This window comes from Ictidomys tridecemlineatus, chromosome 5 (genome assembly GCF_052094955.1).
Source record: "Ictidomys tridecemlineatus isolate mIctTri1 chromosome 5, mIctTri1.hap1, whole genome shotgun sequence".
NCBI classification, from domain to species: domain Eukaryota; kingdom Metazoa; phylum Chordata; class Mammalia; order Rodentia; family Sciuridae; genus Ictidomys; species Ictidomys tridecemlineatus.
Window position 1 is genome coordinate 171,081,999 of NC_135481.1, and position 22,692 is coordinate 171,104,690.

Here is a 22,692-nt window from a genome sequence, read left to right on the forward strand (position 1 = left end):
TTGGATCTTTATGGATGTGAGCCAAATTAAATAAATTTCGAAGATCATGAAACACTTCACTTGATGCCAGATATGGGAGCATCGAGACCGGATTCCTCAGGATCCATTTCTAGAACTGAAGCATTTCTACTTGCTCTGCAATGGGCACTAGGAGGTAGGCATTCTTGGCACTGCTAGGGTCAGTGCCAGTCAGCAACCCATCTGTGCACGGACATAGAGTGACTCAGACAATGGTATCTTTGTTATAAAAGGTGACAGAGTATATGGATGTGGGGTCTCCATGAGGCCCTCAAGGTCCTGGAAATGCCTTAGAACTGGACTGGAAATGACACAGATATACTATTAGGACATTTCTAAACAGATGGTGCCTGGGGCTGAATTATGTCCCCACAAATTCACATGTTGAAGTCCTAACTCCCCAGTACTTCTTAATGTGACTGTCCTTGGAGACAGGGCCTTTTAAGGGGTGATCAAAGTAAAATGAGGTCATATAGATGAGCTCTAGTCCAGTAAGACTGAAGTTCTTTTAGGAAGGGGAGATCAACACAGATGCACACAGAGGAAGACCGTGTGAAGACAGGGAGCAAATGGCCTCCATGTCCAACTCTTAAGCTCCCAGAGCACTGACAAAGAATTTCCATGGTGTATTTTAGGGGAGACTAATAACTGTGTGCCCTTGGGCAAATGACAGAATGAAGACTTTGGATGTCAGCTTCCTAAATTGGAGATCGTTATGGAGATCTGATAAGACCAAATATGCTAAGTGCCTGGCATCCTGGCCAGGAGGGTGCATACCATGAGAGGAATTAAAAATAATAGTTACTGATCTTTTCCTCATTATAAAAGCAGTATTTGTTCACCAGATGTGTTAGTCAAGGTTCTCCAGAGAAACAGAAACAGAAGAGTATGTGTGTGTGTGTGTGTATGTGTGTGTGTGTGTGTGTGTGTGTGTGTGTGTGTGTAGAAGGGGATTTTTTTTTTTAAATGAGGAATTGGCTCATGGAAGTTCATGGAAGCTGAGAAGTCCCAAAATCTTCTGTCTTTAAGCTGGAGAATCAGGGGAACTGGGGGTATAATTCCAATTTGAGTCCAAAGGCCTGAGAACCAATAATGATGATGGTATAAATCTTGGTCCAGGGGCAGGAGGACACTGAGGTTCCAGCCAACACAGGCAGACAGGACAAAAAAAAAATGGGGGTGAATTCTTCCTTACTCCACCTTGTTCTATTCAGGCCCCTCATGGACTGAATGTTGTCCACCCACATTGGTGAGGACAATCTTCCCACTCAGTCTAGTGAGTCAAATGCTAATTTTGTCCAGAAACATCCTCACAGGCACACCCAGAGTAATCTGGGCACCACTTGACCCAGGCAAGTTGACACATAAAATTAGCCATCAAACTGTGATTTTTTTGAAATATATAAAAATAATGCAGAAGGAAATAAAAATCACTTGTTGTTTACCACCCAGCTGTAACCACTGTTAACACAAATGCCTATATATTTCTTGTATTTGTTCTTCTGGATATTTGTATTTTTTTAATTTCTTTATTTTATAAAATATACCTTTAAATTGGGTGCAGAAGCAACTCAGGAGACCGAGGCAGGAGGTTGCAGTTCAAGGCCAGCCCTGGTAATGTAGCAAGATCCTGTTTCAAAATAAAAAATGAAAAGGGCTGGGGTGGGTAGCTCAGTGGTAGGGTATTCTTGGATTCAATCCCCAGTACTGAAAAATAAATAAATAATAAACAAAATAAAACAAAATGTACATATACTGCTCTTATAGATTCACACTCTGATTTTCTTTTAAAATTCTATTACATATGCTTCCTCATGTGATGAACATTTTTTTAAAAGCATTATTTTTAGTCTCTGTGAAGCATTCTATTGCATGAAAGCACTGTATACATTTTTAAAATTAAAATTGTGATTTTCTAGTCAGACATGATGCACCCTTCCAGGGCACACCCCCCAGTGACCCACCTTCCTCTGGCCACACCCCACCTGCCGACATGGTGGCACCTGTAATGCCAGCAACTCAGGAGGCTGAGGGAGGATGATTGCAAGTTTGAGGCCAGTCTGGGCAACTTAGTGAGACCCTGTCTCAAAAACAAACAAACAATAACGAAGCAAACCAGGGCTAGGAATGTAGCTTAATTATAGAGTTACCCTGAGTTCAATCCCCAGTACCACACATGCACACACAAAGAACGGTGATTTACATACTTTCTAAAATTGAATTGATGTGTCATCTGTACTCCTGCGGGTCAGATCTTAGAAGCAAGTGTCAGTGGTTGTGTAGTCAGCTTTGCATCACTGTGACTGAAGCACTGGACAAGAACAACTTAGAGGCTAAGTTTATTTTGGCTCCCAGTTTCAGAGGCTTAGTCCCAAGTTGGTCCAGTTCATTGCTCTGGATCCAAGGTGAGGCAGAATATCATGGCAGAACGGTGTGCAGAGGACTGCTGCTTACCACTTGGTAAGGAAGCAGAAGGCAGGGAAGGGGCTGCAGGGGGGATGTACCCTTCCAGGTTACTCCCCCAGTGACCTACCTCCATCTGCCTATAGTGACCACCGAGTTGGTTCATTCAAAGTAGGATGGGCTGGTTAGGTGATAGCTCTAACAACTGAACAATTTCACCTCCAAACATTTCTGCATTAACACAGGAACTTTTGGGGGTTGCCTCATAACCAAACCATATTTTCAGGACTTGGAGATATTTGTGAAATATCACTGAATTCCAACATCCTGGATGCCTGGAATGTGTTTAGGAACAGGGCAGTGGGCTCTGAGCAGAAGCCTGGGGCGGGAACCTTTAAAGCGGTGAAGGTTGGGCCCCCTGTCCTGGGTCTGAGGACCATATGGAGAAGCCAGTGTCTCAGGCAAAGGGCGTGGTCTGACCCAAGACTGTGTGGGGCAGCGATAGCAGCACTATCAGGCCTCTGAGGCCCAACTTCTGGCCCCATCTGGCTATCAGAACTCGGGTAATGGCAGACAGGAAGCAGCAACCCTAAGATTCAGCCATATACTCATGGGACAAGAAGCAGAGACCTTTTTTCATAGGTCTTTGGTTTTGAAAGGAAGTGCCTCTGAGAAATTCTTAGCATAATTCTGCGTCTATGTCTGGACAGAAAATGGCTGTATCTACCTCATGTATGCCACCCTGAGCCCTGCAAGGTGGGATTCATCTTAAAGAAGCCACCTAGGTGCAAATGCCACTTTCCTAGTCCTCTTATCTTGGAAATTGTGGGCCAACAAGCAAGTCTGTTGAAGGTTCAAAGAAATTGAGAGTCTCGGGGAGGATGAAGATATTGCAGCAAGGGGCTGAGTCTTCCTCAGAGAGAATCCCTCAGGCAGTCAGCTGACTGTCTTAGCTCTGAGCTAAGCTACAAGGTCTGACAGCCTGTGTGTGTGTGTGGGTGCTGATTCTACTGCTGAGCAGTCACGGGGAATTGTGCCGGGGAAGAAGTCCTTAGAAACAAGAGAAAGTGAAGGCTCCCCTGCCAGGCCCTGAGCCCTCAGGGCTCCCCCAAATAACTGTCTAGGACTAGTCAGCCTCTCCAGGATGACCTGGGCCTCTGGGTCCTTTTTAGGGTGTAGTCCTCTGCTGCAGTCTGGCTGGGCACAGATCACGAGCCACTGAAGCAGGAACAAACTTTATTTCTGAGCTCCACCAGCACACTCCACACACACTCCCCAGGAACTCTCCCGAATGCCACCCATGCTGCTCCTCCAGGAACACCACACACCAACTGGAAATCCCGCCTCCGGCATTTCCCCAACCAATGGGAACTCTCCAGGAATCCCTGCGAGAACTCCAAAGTAGCAGGCCGAGGCGGACAGCAGGGGTCTAATATACACACTTAACATAACCATTATCATCTCAATGGCTTGCTGGTGTCACCTCTCAACCACTCCGTTCTGGCAAAAATGCCATGTGTCATTTGGATGGCTGTGTCTCTCAGCAGTCCTCAAAACCCCCCATCATCCCGTCACCTGGGAATTCACAGAACTTCAGAGTCACCTCAGATCTGACATTTCAGAACCTGCATTTAACAACATCCTCAGGTGATCATGGGCCCAACTAGGCATGAGAAGGGCTCATTGGTGGGCTGGATATTGTCCCAATCACTCAGGAGGGGTGGGCCTTAGGATTCAGATGAACTTGTGCTTTTCAGATAGCAGGAGTTAACTAACCACGTCTTCATAACCCTATTGTCATTCACCCAATAAGCTCCCAGTTCTCTCCTTCTTCCAGGGGAATTTCCAGCTTCTTGTTTCTGGGTCAGGTGTTTGGTTTCTATCGAGCTCTTTGAATATTTCAGGGCTTGGGGTAGTCTTCTATTTCTATTACAACTTCCAGTTGTGCAGTGGATTTTCATGTGTAAGATTCATATCAGTAGCATCAGCATCACCTGGGGATTTGTTAGAAATGCAGATCATTAGGCCCCAGCCCAGTACTTGGGAATCAGAAGCTCTGGAGGTGGGGCCCAACCCTCTGTGCTTAGTAAGCTCAACAAGGGCTTCTGATGCAGGTTCCAGGGTGGGAACCCCAGGGCCTTGTTGCATGGTAGTCCATGGGTCCCGCACAACATGATTAAGGAGCTTGCTAGAATTGCAGAATACTGGGTCCCAGACCAGACCTGTGAGTAGGGAACCTACCTGCAGTTTCACTTGCATGTTTGGGTTCAAGGAGCCCTGTTCCAGGGCAAGAAGGGAGGGTAATGTAGGGTCCTTGCTAGCATCTGGACAGTCACCTTAATAGCTGCCATTTTAAGAAAAGTTTCACTTTCCTGCGCAAAGGCGTTTCTGAGAAAGGCTCACCACTCCTTCATACCAACCCCACACTTCACCGCCTGCATTAGGACCTCCCCCCAAAAAGTCAAAGAACCCAAGCTTGTATTGCCTCCCTTTGTCTATGGAGAGATGTGCCTTTATTTGTCACCTCTGACAAATAAATTCTCGGTGTATCTCTGCGTGGTAGTCTCCGTCTTTCATTTCTCACTCGCCCATCTCCGATTCCTTGCTTCCCTTTCAGGTAAGTTCTACCCAAGCATCTGGAGCAGGTGTGGCTTTCAAGAACAGGGGCAGGAGTCACAGGAGGCGGGCAAAGAATGACCATAATGCAGGATGAGCTGAGTCCTAGCAGAAAAGTTCTAGGAGTCAGACAGGAAGGGAGCTTGTTGAGTGGAAATGAATCATTGTATGCTCAGATCAACGGGCAAGGTCAGGCCCTGGATCTGGAGACGCTTGGGTTCTGGATTAAGGCTCTCACTGAATTTCCCTCCAAAGGCAGAGGACACCTCTTTGGTCTCATCCCTAGACAGGGATGTGGGAAAACAAAGGCAGGATTTGGCGGAACCCTCGCTGGGGGTAGACTCAGTTTAGTTTATTTAAAAATTTTTGTTTACTTTGTAAAATAAACTTTCCATTTGAAACACTCTCAGGAGTCAGAGATGACAGGAAGAAATAAATAAGGGCCTGAGAAATAAATTCCTATGCTCTGGATAACTTCACTCTTCTCCGTGGGCTAGTTTTGAGAAATTTATTTAAAAAAATTTTTTTGAAGGAAAATAGCAAAAATGATAGAAAATAGTTCTGACAATTTCTGTTAAGGATTAGCTTTGCAGTGGCCCATTTGTGAGTAGTGCTTTTGAGGTTTCCTGTTTTCTTTGATTTAGTAGTTTTGGGAATGACAGGGTCTTCAGGTGTTGACTTTCTTCTTTCCATCTTTAATACAAAGTTGATCCTCTGATCACTGAAGGATATTGGCATTGTCTTATATATTTTTAAAACCACCTATTTTTCTGTTGTCAACATCCCTACAAACAGGCATGCTGTGTTCCCGGCCCAGGCACTAGATGCACCAGTGTGGTAAAGCTTTATCTGCCAGAGTTGCCCTTCTTAAAAGTCCTCTGGCTCTGACCTAGTGACACACAAACACACCCATACAATTCCCCTTCTGTTTGTGTCCTGCACCCTGAACCCTAGTAAAGGCACTTGCTTGTGGCTTCTGTCTCTCACTCCCACCTGCTTGATGGAGCTGCTCCTCCTATTTGGCTGCTACAAGGCATGCTGTGCTTACCTTTCCTGGGACCTGAGCATCATAAATCCTTTAATTTCATATGCCTGAGTTTGATTTCCCCAGCCATGCTGGAGTCATAGTTCAAAGACCCACTAGGGGAACTTCCTTCCCCAGCACAATACAGGCACTTGCTAAGGCACCAATACTGCAGTTTTCATCACTCATTCTTAGGATTACTTCCTGCTGTTGGTGAATTAGAGTTGCCAAAGGAAACCTCTACAGAAGATAACCAAAAGCATCACAATCCTGGTGCCTCCAACTTAGGAAGGAAGAACCTGTTCAGAATGAGGTGGGAGGTTGTGAAAGAAGAGAAGTGGCCTTTTGGTCCAAAGATATGGAATCTGAGAAATGATTGTCACTGAGGCTCAGAGGACTTGAGAATGTTTTAGAAATTGAATTAGGGGCATAAAGTGGTTAATTCAGAGCTTGTTAAGCTTCATTTTATCTAGAAAGTCTATTTCTAGGGGCTGGGAGTGCATGTAACTCAGTAGTAGAGTGCTTGCCTAACATGCTTATTAATATTTAATAATATTTAATTGAACCCTGGGTTCAATTCCCAGCACTGCAAAAATCCATTTTGAAATCTATGACAGAAAAATGTTCCCGGAGAATGTGAATTGTGTTCCTCCTCAAGAGTACTTTTACAGTTTACCCAAGGCTGAGAGCACTCAGATACTTGCAGGGGAAAAAATGAGAAGGCAGCAGAAATAAACTAGTCCCTAATTGCAAGTAAGGATGATGGCAGGATCACAGTAGGTACATGTAATCAGCCATCACCCGAGGCTGAAAGTGCCACTGGCTCAGATCAACCCCCAGGTGATCCTACCAACACAGGGTTAGCACCAATGAATACAACTTCAAACTCTGTGGGTGGTGCTCATCTTAGCTCTGTTTAATTTCAGTCAGATAATAAACATTTATAAATTCTTATACAACAAAACAAATACATGCAAAGTTACAAATATAGAAAATATAAAGTACATGCATATTTCAAAGACCAGTTAGTGGTGTCCACTTTGGATTCATATACAAAACTATTCAGTGCACGTTGTAAGCCTAAGGGCCACAAAAAAGGCTTTCCCACGTATTAAGTACTTAGTACCTCAGGAAACCATTGATGTGTTATACATTTCTGATGTTAATTGCTCTAAACAAAACTTCTAAGTTTGTCATATGCAATATATATTTTATATATATATTTAACATTAAACACCCATATAGTGCAAGCCAATTACATTGTAGAATAGTAATATTTATCTGCTAGGCGACCATATTGAACAATTTAGGGAACAACTTTACCTTATCTAAATAACATTTACAGAATTTCCTTTTCCACTTAGAATGGATATTTCTGACATCTGCGACCTAAGACATTTTTTAGATTGTCTCCCTGTTCTTTGATTCAAAAGCCAATTACAGAAACTGAAGACTCAACCTAATCCTGGGTTTTAACAATTATGGGACAGAAATGAAGAAATGGAGCTCTTCTTTGTATGCTGACTGCGTTCTTTCACTTCACAATCCTCCAAGAGGATCATGGGTCTGCCCTTGCAGACTTCCTTGGAGTCCCATCTCCTGGCATCACCCAAACATGGTTAACATCACTCTAGTTTCCAGGAAACCAAGATTTACCTTCAGTATTTAGGAGGCAATCTTGCTGCCTTAGTTATCTACAATTTATTTACTAAAGAAAGGAATGCCACATTTGGATGCTCTACACATCCCAGAGGGGAGCTTGTCTCCAAAGGCACCATTCCCAAAGGCTGGATTTTTCAGTCCCAGAAGTCTTTTGCTTGTGTTAATTATGTCCAACCCCGGCAAATATGTCCTCTGGCAGGAGGTATAGGGTCACAATAATATTTACCGATTCAGCAACTGCTGTGTAGTCCCTACTGCAAAAAGCAAAATGTCACCGCAGCTCTCTGCAAAAACATAGCACATGCTCCAGGGCTGAGCCTGTTGAAGATTTCTGGTGTTTTTTTTTTCTTTTTCTTTTGAATGAGTATCATGTGGCCCCTTCCAAAATTGGCAGAAATAATATCAAGTTTTCTTAAAAGAGAAAAGTTTTCCAAACTGCTATGAAATCATTGCTAAGCTGGGACATTCACGCCTTGAGCTCTGGCTACTAAAAGAGCCAGAGGTATTCAGGCAAAGGTATTTGAGGACCATTTTAAGATCTATTCTAGCCTTTATCTGTTGCAATAGACCAAAAATGAGCCTAGATTAACCAGTGATTATTTGCAGGCTCAGCATTAGCCTTGGTCCACGAAGGACTCAATCAATGGGCCCTTGAATAAACAGCATCCAAGTCTACTCTACATTTTTGGGTGCCCATCAGTGCCAAGGGTATAGCCTATGGGGGACAGAGAGAGAAGCAAAAATGAGACACCACCACTAAAAGGGCTGCAGGTGGATACCCCCTCCCAACCCTGGAGCAAGATAAAGACGACTTGGAAATAGGAAGTCCTTCCTCATCCCACAATCAGGAAAATGAGGAAGGAGATGAGGAGGATCACAGGTGGGGAGGAGAAGAGGAGCATGCTGGATCCTCTTGGGTAGTAAGCCTGTTGGGCCTCCTGCTTGTACTGGGTGGTGCACATCTGCTCCACCACACGCTCCATTATCTTAATATCGGTCTCGGTGAAGTTATCCCCTTTGGTGGTGGTGGTGGTTGTATGCTGCTTGATTGTGATATTGACACAGTCATGCACAAAGCTGTTCTGGTTGGGATACTGATCCACGGGCTTGTAGTACACTTGGCTGGGGTAACGGTTCATGTTTTCACGGTAGTAACGGTCCTCATAGTCATTGCCAAAGTGCATCATGGGCCTGCTCATGGCACTCCCCAGCATGTAGCCACCAAGGCCCCCTACCACTGCCCCGGCTGCAGCAGCACCTGCCACATGCTTCATGCTGGTTTTTGGCTTAACGGGCTTGCCCCATTGATTATGGGTGCCACCCTGACCCCAACCACCACCGTGGGGTTGTCCCCAGCCACCGCCACCATGGGGTTGCCCCCAGCCTCCACCACCATGAGGCTGCCCCCAGCCACCACCCTGAGGTGGGTAGCGGTTGCCTCCAGGGCTGCCTTGCCCAGGGTAACGGCTTCCTCCAGTGTTCCACCCTCCTCCAGGCTTTGGCCGTTTTTTGCAGAGGCCGACGTCACTCAATGTGGCCACGAAGAGAACCAGCAGCCAGCAGCCAGGGTTCACCATGATGACTGATCTGCAAAATGAAGAAGAGGGCATGGCGTGAGTGACCTACATTTACCCTGAAACCACCTAATGTTTGCTCATTATGAATGAAGGCACAGCAACGACAAACTCCTCACACCCTGGGCTTCTGGGAAGCACGCTGGATAAAAGCAATTGTAAGCAAAGGGCAACACAACTTATTCTCATTCTCTAAAGACAAATTTGACTTTAAGTTAATTCAAGCTGTTTCCTGAAACTTGAAAGAGGCAGAATGCCAGCAGTGTTCCTTAGTTTAAAAATGATTGCCAATTGGTAACCTGCATGTGTTCTGGGAGGAACTACTTACTCCTGGTGGGCTTACCATGGCTCTGAGCTTCTTTAGAGCAGTCAATCTAGGAAGTAGGCACATCCTCATAGGGACACTGGAAGCTGTGCCATCGGTCTGCTATAAGGGGCACCAGCTCCTGTGGGGCATGGGCCTTCTATATCCAGGGGAATCATTTACCCACCGATATGGATCTTATTCCCTTGAATCTGAACAGTCACTGGCAGGGGCTGGGGGTTTAGATAAGCCCCCAGCTGCTGTGTGGACATCAAAAGACCCTGGTGCATCCCCTTTGGAGTAACCTAAGGCCTGTGTAAGTTTATGAGTCTGGTTAGGAAGCTCCTCAGGTGGGTGTGGCAGGAATTAAGTAACTGGAAAACATAGGCCCAGTGTCTTATTTCCTCTGCAGGGATGTAGGCAGGGAGCAAGTGGCTCTTGTTTGTGTTTGTGTTCTTGGAGATTGGGGCAGTGCCTGGCACAGAGCAGGACACAATAGATACTTGTTAAGTGAAAGAATTAATATCCCCTGAACATACAAATGCCAAGAATAACTCCCTCAAAGGAATTCTAAGTACAATTTTACTAGAAATAGTAAATATCCAGGATTTTGCAAGCCCATTTGTAAATTCATCGCTCTCTCTATAGACAGACATCGCTCTCTCTATAGACAGACAGACAGGTGGGGCTGTTGACACTTGGGCAGTGTAAACAGAAGTGCAATCACTGAGTTTTATGTCAGTATTTAATGTTTTATGAATGATTTCTTTTCTTCCAATTTTTGGTAGGAAATAAATACTTTATATTATAAAAGCACAGTATATAAATCAACAGTGAACCAAACATCCTGGATCACAATTTATGACCCATTTTAGAATGTTTCTTCATCAAATTATAAATCTCATTTACTGAGAGCTAAGTTCCAAGAACAAAGGTAAAAGGCAGAGTAGAATGATTATTAAACAGGATCTACTGTAGCCCAGATCAAATCATATTTTCAAGATATCACTGTGTGCCCCAAGATCTAAAATGGTATATACCATCTTGTTCCCATGAGATTATCTTCAAATTAAAAAAAAAAAAAAAGATAAAGTTTGTTTTAATATCCCTGCAGAATTTACAACTAAACTGGATACTAGTCATGAGAATTATTAAGAAAAATAAACAAAACTCATTTGTTTATGCTTATGTTTCCTACTAACATTAAAATTGGAAGTGCTGGTGGTCATAAGTAAATCAAAATATATTTGAAAATTACAAGCCAAATTAAAGTATTCAGATCTTACTAATTTGGATTTGGGGAGCCCCATTCCTGTTCCCACCCCACTCTCTGCAGGCCTCCTTCCCAAATCCACTCATCATCTCATGGGGTCCAGCTCTTGGCCTCCATGTTGCTCACACACCCCAGGGAACCATCTCCTCAGTTAACAGTCCACAGTCTGAAACGTTTTTAGGTCAACACCTTCCTTCTTTCACCCCAGTGAGCCAAACCCAGACTATACCTTGGGGTTATTCTTGAATTTTCTCTTTACAGCATACATCGACTCTATCAGCAAATCTAATTAGCTCCACCTTGACAAGAATCCTAAGCCCTTGGCTTCTCACAAGTTCCAACATGACAGTCTTGGCTGAAGCCTCCATCACTTCTCACCTGAGTCCTTCCCAGCCTCCCATCTAACCTCCTTGCTTCTCCCTTGGCCCCTACTGCAGTTACATGGTGCCATTCCCTTGCCCTCAAGTGACACTCCTTTGGACTCAGGATAAAATGCAAAGTCCTGACCATGCCGGTTGGGTCACAGGGCCTGGCTCCACTGACCTCCTCTCCCCAGCCTCCTGCTGCTCCTCAAACCAACCAGCAAACCACTTTCTCTGTGCCTCTGCACTTGCTCCTGCTACTCAGGTGCTCAAGTCTGCCCAAATATCCTAGTGTTGCTCTCCACACCAACTGCCTGAAATAGCACCCCATCCTATCTCCTTTCTCTGTTTCGATTCCTTCCAGAGCTGTCAAGGCTACCAGACACACTATTTACTGTCGCTATTGTTCATCTTCTCCATTGGAGCAGAGGCTCCTCCGGGGCAGTGGCTTGGTTTGTTCACAGAATGTCCCTGGACTTGGCGCCTGATTCATAATAGATGCTGAACAAATGAAAGACCATAAAAACTGCCCTATATTGGAGTATAAGGACTAAGCAAACTATAAAGTATTGACAATGGCTATCTAAAGAGGATCATATTTATAAATTCACGAACTATTCTTTTCTCCAATGGCCAGCTGACAGCATCAATTCAATAAATCAAACATTTGTTTTATGTGCTGGCCACAGTGGCAGACTCCGGCTGGCTAGAGATATAGTATGACTGGAAATGGGAGGCGGCAGGAAGAGGAGGCTGCAGGGGAACCACACTGAGCTGGGCCTTGCATCCTATTTAAGGCTGTAAGAGTTAAATGTAGCTCAGTGGGGATGCAGCTCAGTGGTAGAGTGCTTTACTAGCATGCTGAGGCCCTGGGTTAAATCCCCAGTAGCACACACGTACACAGAAAGAGTTAGGGCTCTGTAAGCTCATGAAGACACAGGACCAGGCAATGATACCCACAGTGACAAAGGCACAGAGGAGAAAAACCAGGCACAGAGGTTTTCAGAATGGAGAAAGGTGGTGAGAGAGGGCCCTGGCAGGTCTGAGGCAGGCTCAGCAACTTAGCAAGACCCACAACAACTTAGAGAGACCCTGTCTTTAAACAAAGAGAGCTCAGCAGTTGAGTGTCCCTGGGTTCAATCCCCAGTACTACAACCAACCAACCAATCATATTGCCTCTTCCATTGCTCAAAGTGTCACAGTTCAGATGCTATATCTAAGGCCAGCTCTATATTGAAAATGAGAAGGGGAAACCAAAAGGAGGTTTTGAAAGGACAACAAATTACTGTATACTGTTTGTTTTATGAAGTAAAAATCTGTGTGAGATGGATGGCCTTCCCATTAAAATATAAATTACAAAAAATCAACTTCGGAACTAACCCATTTGACATATATTTATGTAAAAACTAGTATATGCTATTTGTTTTAAGAAATAGAAGATGGGTGAAGTGGTACATGCCTGTAATCCCAGTAACTTAAGAAGCTGAAGTGGAAGGATCCCAAGTTTGAGGCCTCCCTGAGCAACTGAATGAGGCTGTCTCAAAAATAAAATAAAAAGGGCTGGGCAATGTGGCTTAACAGACAAGCACTGGCCTAGCATGTACAAGGCCCTGGATCCAATGCCTAGTACTGCAAAAAGGAAAAAGAAAAGGTGGGGGCGGGGGATAAAACTAGAATTGACCAATAGGCAAAGAAAAATGGAGAAAAAGTGGTCAAAAATCATATATTATACTGGGCACTGGGGTACACATCTCTAATCCCAGTGACTCAGGATGCTGAGGCAGAGAATAGTAAATGTGAGGCCAACCTCAGCAACTTAGTGAGATCTTGTCTCAAAATATAAAAGAAAAAGGGCAGGGAACGTAGCTCAGTGATAAGAGCACCTGGGTTCAGTCTCCAGTTTGGCAAAACAAAACAACAACAAACCCCAGAACATCAGCAGAACCATCCATCTATCTAGTAAAATAATGTTTATAGTACAGAAGCTTACTGACTCCTGCCATGGTTTGGATGTGGTTTGTCCCCCAAGGGTTCATGTGTTGGAGGCTTGATCCTCATTGTGGCAATGTTGGGAGGTAACAGAACCTTTAAGAGATGGGGACTAGTGAGAGGTCCTTAGGCCACTGGAGATGCTGCCCCCAGAAGGGATTAGGGGAACTCCTATGGGTATGGATTAGTTCTCTGGAGAGTGAGTTGCTTCTCACACACGTTCCTTCCACTGGGGGGGGGGGCATCCACTATGAGGCTTTCACCAGAGCTAAGCTGATGATGCTGGGAGTACACCCTTCCACCTCTAGATTTGTAAGCTAAACAAACCTATTTTCTTTATAAGTCATCTAGCCTAGGGTATTTCATTATAGTAACAAAATGGAGCCATACAATGAGTTTCATACATATTTTGAATGTCTTCTAAGGTTGTAGAATTATCGAGGGGCCAAGGACACAATGATGAGTGAGATATTGAGCTTAGTGGGTTCCAAGACCAAAAAAGATATTGAGCATCTAGTCTTATGAAATAAGAGGAAAAGTGGACTGCTGAAATTGGAAAAGTGGGTAAAGATCTTAGAAGGAGAATAACACCATAGAATTGTGTTTTCCAAAAAGCTCATCCTACTGTAGTATAAAGAAGAAGGTTTAGCAGGACAAAAAAGGAAATGGAGAGACCAGTTAGAAAATTACTGAAGGAAGATGGTGGCATGCCTGGGATGTAGTTGATGAGCTATTAATAAATGAGATACATTTTGCAGAAAGAACCCATAAGACCTGCTGATAGAGCAGACAGAGGAATGAGAGTTGCCCAGGCTTGTGGCTTTCATAACCTGTGATATGGTGGTGATACCATCTCTGAAATAGGAGAAACCAGAGGAACACCAGAGCTGAGCAAACCTAACCATGAGTATTAGTTTAGACACATAAACTTTGCCTTATCTGTAAGATATTCAAGTGGGAGGATCAAGTGAGAAAGAGAGTCAGGCAATTGTTTAAAGAATCTGGAAAGGAGGAGAGAGAAACATTTGGACATATTTACCTGAGACACAGGGTTTATAACCAATAGGATAAAGGGACAAGATTAAAATTATTGCTGGGCTAGGTGGCCCAAACTGTAATCCCAACAACCTTCAGGAGGCTAAGAAAGGAGGGTCACATGTCTGAGGCCAGCCTGGACAATTTAGTGAGACCCTGTCTCAAAATAAAATTTGAAAAGACCTGTAGCTCAATGGTAGAGCACTTGTGTACCATGTTGAGGTCCTGGGCTCAATCTCCACTACTGTGCGCATGCGTGCATGAGAGAGCAAGACAGAGAGCGAGAGAGCGAGAGAGCGAGAGAGAGAGAGAGAGAGAGAGAGAGAAAAAGATTCAATCCCTAGTATGAAGGCTGGCATTCAGCTACACAGCCTCCCCTCCAGTAATAGGGATATTTTCACATCCATGGAAAAGACTATCAAACTAATTTTAATAGTTTAGTAAAAGAAGAATACACTGTGAACAGTAAGGATTATTTTAGGAATAAAAGAATGTCTCAAAATCAGGAAATCTTAATAGATCTTAACAGCTCAAGAAAGAAAAACAAAAGAAACCCAAATTTTCTGCAGATGTCAAAAAAGGTTTTCAATTAAATCAATATCTATTCCTGACTTTAAAGAAAAGTTTAAGCTATTTTTTAAAAAGTTTGTATAGAAACCCCATGTGGTGGTACATGTCGGTCATCCCAGCAACTCCGGAGGCTGAGGCAGGAGGATCATAAGTTTGAGGTCAGCCTCAGCAAATAAGTGAGGACCTCAGCAACATCATGAGACCCTGTTTCAAAATAAATAAAAATGTGGCTCAATGATAAAGCACCCCTGGGTTCAGTTCCCACTACTGTAAAAAGAAAAAAAGAAAGTATGTATGGGGGGTGGAGATGTAGCTCAGGGGTAGAGTATGTCCCTAGCACATGCAGGCTTTGGGTTCCATCTCAAGTGCACGCGCACACATAATTGTATAGAACCAGAAGGCTAGCACCTTTCCATCAAGAGAGGCTATCACAAACACAAAGCTCATATCCTGTTCTAATTGGTTTTTTTCCTTTAAAAAAAGGGCGGGGGAGGCATTTGCATTAATGTGGCAAACAAGACAATAATGCAACCTATCGCTGTTAATATTTTAGATTGTTCTGGAAATTCATATAGGTATGATTTTCTATCTGAAAATCCATGAAAATCATCTAAATGGTCTTACAATAAACGAGTGAGTTCGTTAGATAGCAGTTTTTGAAATCAGCATAGAAAACACCAGCGAGTCCCTAAATCTCCTGTACTTATTTGGAAGATTTAGTGGGGAAAACATTCCATTCATAACGGCAATAAATATTTCAAAATACCTATGATTTAACTTCAAAATAAATAGTAGGATTTATATGAGGAAAGCTGTGCAGCCCTGGGTTCCCCAGCACTGAATAAAACAAAAAGAATCAATAAAATTTGGAATGAGCAGAAAATGCAGAATGCATTTGGTTTGCCAGGTGTCGGAATGCAAAGATACAGTGAGATCAGATGGCACTGGTTATAAGAGCAGATTGGCAGGGTTATGGAACCAGAGAGAAGATATGAAGAGATTCATAAATTATTCCACTGATTCTATTCTTATTTTAATTTTAAAAATTAATTTATTTGTTTTGGTATTGGGGATTTAACCCTGGGACATTCTACCACTGAGCTACACCCCCAGCCTTTTAAAATTTTTTACTTTGAGAAAGGAATCTCATTAAGTTGTTGAGGGTCTTGCTAAATTGCTGAGGCTAGCCTCAAACTTGTGATCCTCCTACCTCAGCCTTCCTATTCATTGGGATTAGCTGTATACACCACTGCACCCAGCTTATTCTCATTTATTGATGGGGACTGGGCCAGAGTTGGAAAGAACTTGTCTCAAGGTTTAATAATCCAAGACAATGGGGCTGAGATAAAAATTTAGTGGTCTTAATGGCCTTCAATACCATTAAGGAAGTGTGTCACTGGTCAAACTTCTGATAAATCAGAATAACACGTAACAACCTCAAGTTTAATTGGCTCAGGAAGTGGGGAGAATAAACAGCATTCCCATTCCTCATTGTCCTTAAGGAAACTTCCTGTTCTTTCTTGAGTTAAATAGAAATAACAGGTCACATTTTTTTAAGGTTCTAAAGTCACTGATCCTTAAATTTGATGCAAGCCATACAAAATTTTGGAAAAAAAATTAGGTTTTTTTTTTGTTTTTTTTTTTTTTACTGGAACCTTGAGATCCAGCTCTGTATTAAGTAGGACAAAGGGCCCCCACCTGGTCCATCATCAGAATTACTTGAAGAACAGCCAGACTCAGTGGTGCATGCCTATAATCTCAATAGCTTGGGAGGTTGAGGCAAGAGGATCCTGAGTTCAAGGCCAGCCTCAGCAAATTAGTGAGGCCCTAAGCAACTTAGTGCCAATTTGATGCAGAGATTTTTTTTTTTTTAGACCCCATCTCAAAAAGAGGTGGGGGGGCCTGGGGATGTGGCTCAATGGTTAAGCACCTCAGGTTCAATAAGAGTTACCCCTCCCCCCCAAAAAAAAATACTAAAATCACTTAAGGAACAAGATTGCCACAACCCCAAGAGTTCCAGCAATAGAACTTCAGAAGCTTCCTAGGAAACTGGCATTCCTAGCCAGGCTTGCAGTTAGGTCCTTAGGAATGCAACACTTAACCTTATAATACTTTTCTTCCTAAAAGGGGCATGTCTCCCTTGAAGTGGTCATACAGTACTATGGCTGCAGGAAGAAGAATATAGTAGAACAATAGGATTAACAAACTGAGACAGAAACTCTCCCAATTGTAAGAATTGCTGCATACACTCTTCACTTAGGGTTATTTTATAATGCTGCAGCCATCCCCAGGTTAGATACAGACATGTGCTGAATGTTTAATATGCAGTTCACAGCTGATATAGTTGCCTTGGAATTAGAAATAAGATCTGAAAAAGGAGAATGGACTATGTAAGTTAAAACTGTAGTTGAGAAAAACCTTCGCCTTGGCTTTCTCCGTTGGTTGAGAGTCCTATTAGTGCCAATTTGATGCAGAGATGTTCATTTTATTGTTGTGCTTTTTATTATGTTATCTTAAAAATACTTGTTCCCTTACACAATTCAGCATAATTCTAAAGAAAGCTATGGTGGTTCTTGCTCAACGAAATCAAGCTGACTTTACGTGAAACAATAATGCAATGAGGTGTAAGATAAACATTACCAAATGGCCTCTAGAGCAAGGGCTTGTGATTATAGACTGGGATTTGCTGTGACAGTTGGTGACTTTCAACCATTACAAGACAAAAGAGATTTTACAGGGTACAATCTGTTGTGACTCACCTAAACTGGACTGGTGCCTCTGTGAACACAGAATGCTTCGGCTTGGCTGAAATTGTTCAGTTTGAGGTATATTCAGGAGTCTTTAAAAACAACAACGAAAAACTAGAATTGATAAATGAGTCCAAGAAGTGATTCCTAAAAAGAAAAACCTAATACACAGATTACTAAACCAGTAACACATCTACGTGAGGAAAAAATGAAGTAGCATTTGAGAAAGGAAACAAGGTCAGCTAAAATGTTTTATTCTAAGAAGCAAACATGAAATGATCTCTCCCTCTTTTTCCAACACACAGAAAACTGTGGGTCCATTTTAGAATCTGAAACCGAGTCAGGTGCGGTAGCTCTCACTTGCAATCCCAGTTATTTGTGAGGCTGAGGCAAGAGGATTGCAAAGTCAAGGCCACCTGGGCAACTCATTGAGAGCCTATTTCAAAATAAAATTATTTTAAAAAAGGAGGGAGGTACTGGGAATGTAGCTCAGAGGTAGGCTACTCCTAGATTCAATATCCAAGACCACACAAACAAACCAAAAACCTGTCCCGGGTTCAATAACATTAGTTAGTGAAAGCAATATATCAACAACAACAAAAAATTAGAATCATGTATAATTTCTTTTGGCGCTTTCATTTTCTATGCTTTCCCTTTTATATTTTTACCTATGTATTCATGCATGAGCTCCTGGCCCCATCTATCACTGGCTCCAAATCAAGATTTTTGATGGTTACATAATGTTCCTTTCAGTTAATGTGTCATTTTTCTTAGCTGTCCTGATGTTACACATTTTGGTTGCTTCTCAGGTGGTTTTAATTTTAGATCCTTCTGCTTGGAATAGGTGCCTGCATGTTTTTTTTTTTTTTCCCTTGTTTGTTTCTTCCATTGCAGGTAAATTCCCAGGAATTTCTGGGTCACAGCTTCCAACTAATGCATCTTCACATTGTTTTATAAAAGGTCTGTATTGATTCACACTGTCTCCAGTGGGTGTGACTAGGAAACAGAACAAAGTATGGGTACCAAAGGTCAGTTTTCAGCAGATGGTTAATCTCTGTAACTGTGCCTGGAAGAACATCATTTTCTCCTTTTTATGAATGGGCAAAGGAGGGTCAGGAAATCAGGTAACCTGCCCAAAGTCACAAAGTGGGTTGCAAAGCCATATTTCTAACCAGAAAGCCCTGCCACTTGCCCGGATGTCTGAATAGTCAAAAGTTTCAGGCAGCCTTCCAGCAACAGGGCTTGCCGTCACTGTTGTCTTTAACAGATGTAAAATGGTAACCTAAATTTGCTTCAATTTGCATTTTATTATGTAAATGACTCATCATTTCACTATGTATCTATTATAACCCTGATATTTTCTTTTCACAAGTATAGAAAGCTTGTGTCAGGTACAAATAACATACAAATTCCATTCTAGCTACCCTGCTTCCTTTCCGATTCTGGTTTTTGAGAGCTTCTCAGTATTTGTGTAGATAAAATCATTCCTTTTCCTTGATGACATTTTTTTTTTTTTCAAATCTGGGAGAACAGTTAATTTTTCTAAACGTCTGAAATTTATTCAATTTTCTGTTCCTATTTTTCAGATGACTAAAATTTATACAAATATTTAATTCTATCTGGAGTTTTGTAAATCTGTCTGGAGTTATGTATAAGGAAAAGAGGAACACCTCAAATGTTCAGCACATGGGGAACTGTTTATTAAGCCATGATACTATAACTACAAGAAAATTAAGCAGCCATGAAATTGCATTTCACTGTGCATGACACTGAAAAATAGAAAGCAGTTGGCTTTCCGATGATGAGGATGGGATGTGATGGCCATGGAATTACGCGGTAAAAATTATGTTTGCTGGTCTACTACAGAGATGAAGGAAAAAAAAATCAAAGGGACAGTACAAATGAATCCCCCGCCCCCCACACTGTTTCATAACGAAAGGAAACGTGAAGGAGTCTGCTTCTCAGGTGGCAGAGGCTGGTTATCCGCGGGCCACGGGCTCCTCCCTTGTAGCCCCACGGATGGCCCAGTTCTGTCCCTTCTGAAGAGCAGGAGAGAATGTAAAAAAACGATGCTGAAGGTCCGCTGTGGGGGTAGGACGGAGAGCCCAGCCCCCAAAGCCCAAAGCCGGGCTGCAAACCCCCAACCCCAGGAACCCGGGCGACGCCGGCTTTGCAAATGAAGGGCGGAGCCTATACGAGGCCCCGCCCCCGCGCGCGTGGCTGGGTCCCCAGGAGGATGCCAAAGGGGCGGGGCTGCGGCCTCCCCTGGTACAGTCTCGGTGGCCAGAAATGGGGGGCGCCGCGGACTCCCGGGGGGCGCTCAACGGCTGGGGAGCAAGGCCGGAAGCAGGCGCTCGCGTACCCAGTCTCCTCACTACCCTCTGGGCATCGGGGAGCAGTCCGTCCTGGCCAAGGGGCATCCTGGCGTCTGCCCTCCGGCTCCGAAGGAGACTAACTGGCAAGGAGTCAAGAGCTCCGCGTCCCCCCTGGGGCCTGGCCTCTCCGAACGTTTGCGGCCCTCCCCGTTTTCCCTGTAACCGAATTATCTCTATCCCTCCCTACTTCCCCAGCGGCCCGAGGGTCGCGCGTCTCGCCCATCCCGCAGCCGGGTGGGGTGGGGGAAGCGATCCGGCAGACACCTCTGTACCACCAACGTCCCTCCACAGGGGCTCCGCCAGCCCCCTCTCCCATTCCGAAAAAAAGGGGGGCTTTCCTAAACCGAAAAGCCAAGCCAAGCAGATTCATCCGAAGAGACAAACACAGGGCAGGCCTCAGACGCGCCACGCGCGCCCCGGGCGCCCCAGCCCCTTCCCACCGCCAGGGTCCGCCGGGGACCTGCCCCAGCTGTGCGCCCTCGCGCCTCGACCCCAAGGCCCGGGGCCTCACTCTCGGCCTTCGCGGCTCCCCCGCCGGAGTTTCTAGGATCCCGCCCCCGGCCGCGCTGGGTGTTTACCTGCCTCGGAAGCCCGGAGAGAAGCTCGCAGCGTCGCGACTGTCAGCAACTGGCGCAGGGAGCTGGCAACGCGCAGGGCGCAGGCGGGGCGGGGGCGCCAGCGGGTGGAGGTCCGTGCGGGGACCAATTACCTCGCCGCCCAGCCCACGCTCCCTGGCTCTGGGCGGGCGTCCCGCTTTACCTTAAAGGGTGCCGGACTCCAGAGCAGGGCGGGGAATGAGTCACCATATAAAACGTGTTGAGATTCGCTTAAACACTTGCATCAGGTGGTACGCCTCCCGGTGTCATCGCTTCCTGACGTTGCTCATTGACTATAAAAAAATATCTTTAATGATTCGGCAGCTCTCCGTTATATAATGGAAACTCGAGAATATGAAAGGTTTACATACAGAATGAGAAAGCAATCTCTGGAATTTTGGGTAACCAGAAATTTCTAAAAAGGATAATTGGCTAACCTGGATTAAGCCCCAAATTTATATGTTTTATTTAAATCCTTAAAATTTGAGACCTGGAAAGGACATTGGCCATTACTTTCCTCCACCCCCCACTTCACTTTCTGCTCCTCACATACAAAGGGGATGATATAGATTATGACATTGACAGAGAGGAAAAACATGTAATACATTTAACAAGTCTGCACATGACCTGAGGCAGTTTATATGATGCAAAAGGTATGTTCTTGCTCAAGATTCCTGCTGAAAAATTAGATGCCGTTGCTGAGCTGCAGGTTTGTAATCCCAGCTACTCAGGAGGCTGAGGTAGGTTTGCAAGTTCCAATGGTAGCCTGGGCAGCTTAGCCAGACCCTGTCTTACAATATAATATTAAAAGTGCTGGGGATGTAGCTCTGTGGTAGAGGAACCCTGAGTTCAATACCCAATACAGGAAAATTTAAATTTAAATTTAAATTAAAAATAAAAAGAGGAAAGGAGATATGGGTTGTCTTATTTGAAGGAGGGCCAGGCGTAAAGTGAAAGGACAGGGTTAGTTGGGCAGGCCATATAAACTGTTGCTTACATTGAGGCACTTTTGAACAGGAAAGGGGCATAAACTAGGACTATTCTGGGAAAAACAGGACATCTAGGCTCTCATTATGGGCAAGAGGCTTACAAAAAGTTTAAGAGGTTTAAGAACAACAGGGGGAAAAAAAGAGGTTTAAGAACATTAAGGCACCCACTTAAAATAGGATTTGGATTAATATTTGTTATCTCAGGAGCCATCACTCAAGTGGGAAGAAATGAGTGGTGAGGGAAGGAAGGCGCCAGGAGAACTGTAGCTTTGATGTGAAAGGGTGTGTGTGTCTGCTTGATATTTAGGTGAAGGTAGGTGGGCACCATACAGGTCTGCTGGGAAGGGGAAATGAGAGGGCTGGAAATATGGCCTTGGGATAGAGATAATTCAGTAACAGGGAAAACGGGATTGTGGCCAGTTAGAAGTAAGCCTTAGGAGAAGGAGTAGTGGCTCCTGCCTATAATCCCAGCTATTGGGGAGCTAAGACAGGAGGATGCAAGTTCGAGGCCACTTTGGGCAAAATACAAAAATAAAGTTCTGGGCATATAGTTCAGTGGTAAAGTGCCTGTGTAGCATATGCAAGGTCCGGGCTTCAATCACCAGTAAAAAAAATAATAATAATAACAGAAAAAAGAAATGAGCATTTGGCAGCAGTGCAGATGGTTGTTTGACATCCAAATTGTCTTCTTGGGTGATTGACAATACTTTTAGGGCCTTACCTTCTTCTGGATGAACAGATCAGACTGGGCAAGTGGATGGCTTCCCCCTGGCAGAAGGGGCTCTAGAAAGCTTGGTTATTAGGAGGACCCCAAAATCTAGCCTTTTCTCAAAAGAATCATGAATCTACTGGCTGACTGTTCTTTTCTCTCCAGGAAATGGCTCAAAATGCAAAACATTTCTCTCTCTCTCTCTCTCTCTCTCTCTCTCTCTCTCTCTCTCTCTCTCTGATGAATTAGGGAACCAAAGGGATCGACTGCATTGTATACTATTCTTAGCAGCTACCCCAGAACTTAGTGGTTTAAAAGAACCACCATTTTATTGTGCCCATGGATTGTGCAGACAAGGAGAAGCACAGTAGGGACTTGCTTCTGCCTCATGATAGCTGGGGTCTCAGTTGTGAAGACTCCAAGTTTGGAAACGCCTGGATAGCTAA

The 22,692-nt window shown here is 44.0% G+C and overlaps 1 protein-coding gene across 3 annotated transcripts; it reads right to left on the minus strand.

Moving 5' to 3' along the window:
* Positions 1–6,956: 6,956 nt before the first annotated feature.
* Positions 6,957–20,759, minus strand: Prnp (prion protein (Kanno blood group)). 3 transcript variants are annotated; one of them, XM_040274357.2, is made up of 3 exons: positions 20,535–20,754; positions 17,590–17,669; positions 6,957–9,310 (listed from the first exon to the last, which is right to left on the minus strand). In XM_040274357.2, the coding sequence occupies exon 3, from the start codon at positions 9,298–9,300 to the stop codon at positions 8,557–8,559; it is 744 nt and encodes a 247-aa protein (XP_040130291.1). In that variant the 5' UTR covers positions 9,301–9,310; positions 17,590–17,669; positions 20,535–20,754; the 3' UTR covers positions 6,957–8,556. The 3 variants fall into 3 exon arrangements, with proteins under 3 accessions (XP_040130291.1, XP_005320560.1, XP_077907594.1); XM_005320503.5 differs by having other exon boundaries at positions 20,531–20,754; XM_078051468.1 differs by lacking the exon at positions 17,590–17,669 and having other exon boundaries at positions 20,531–20,759.
* Positions 20,760–22,692: the final 1,933 nt, after the last annotated feature.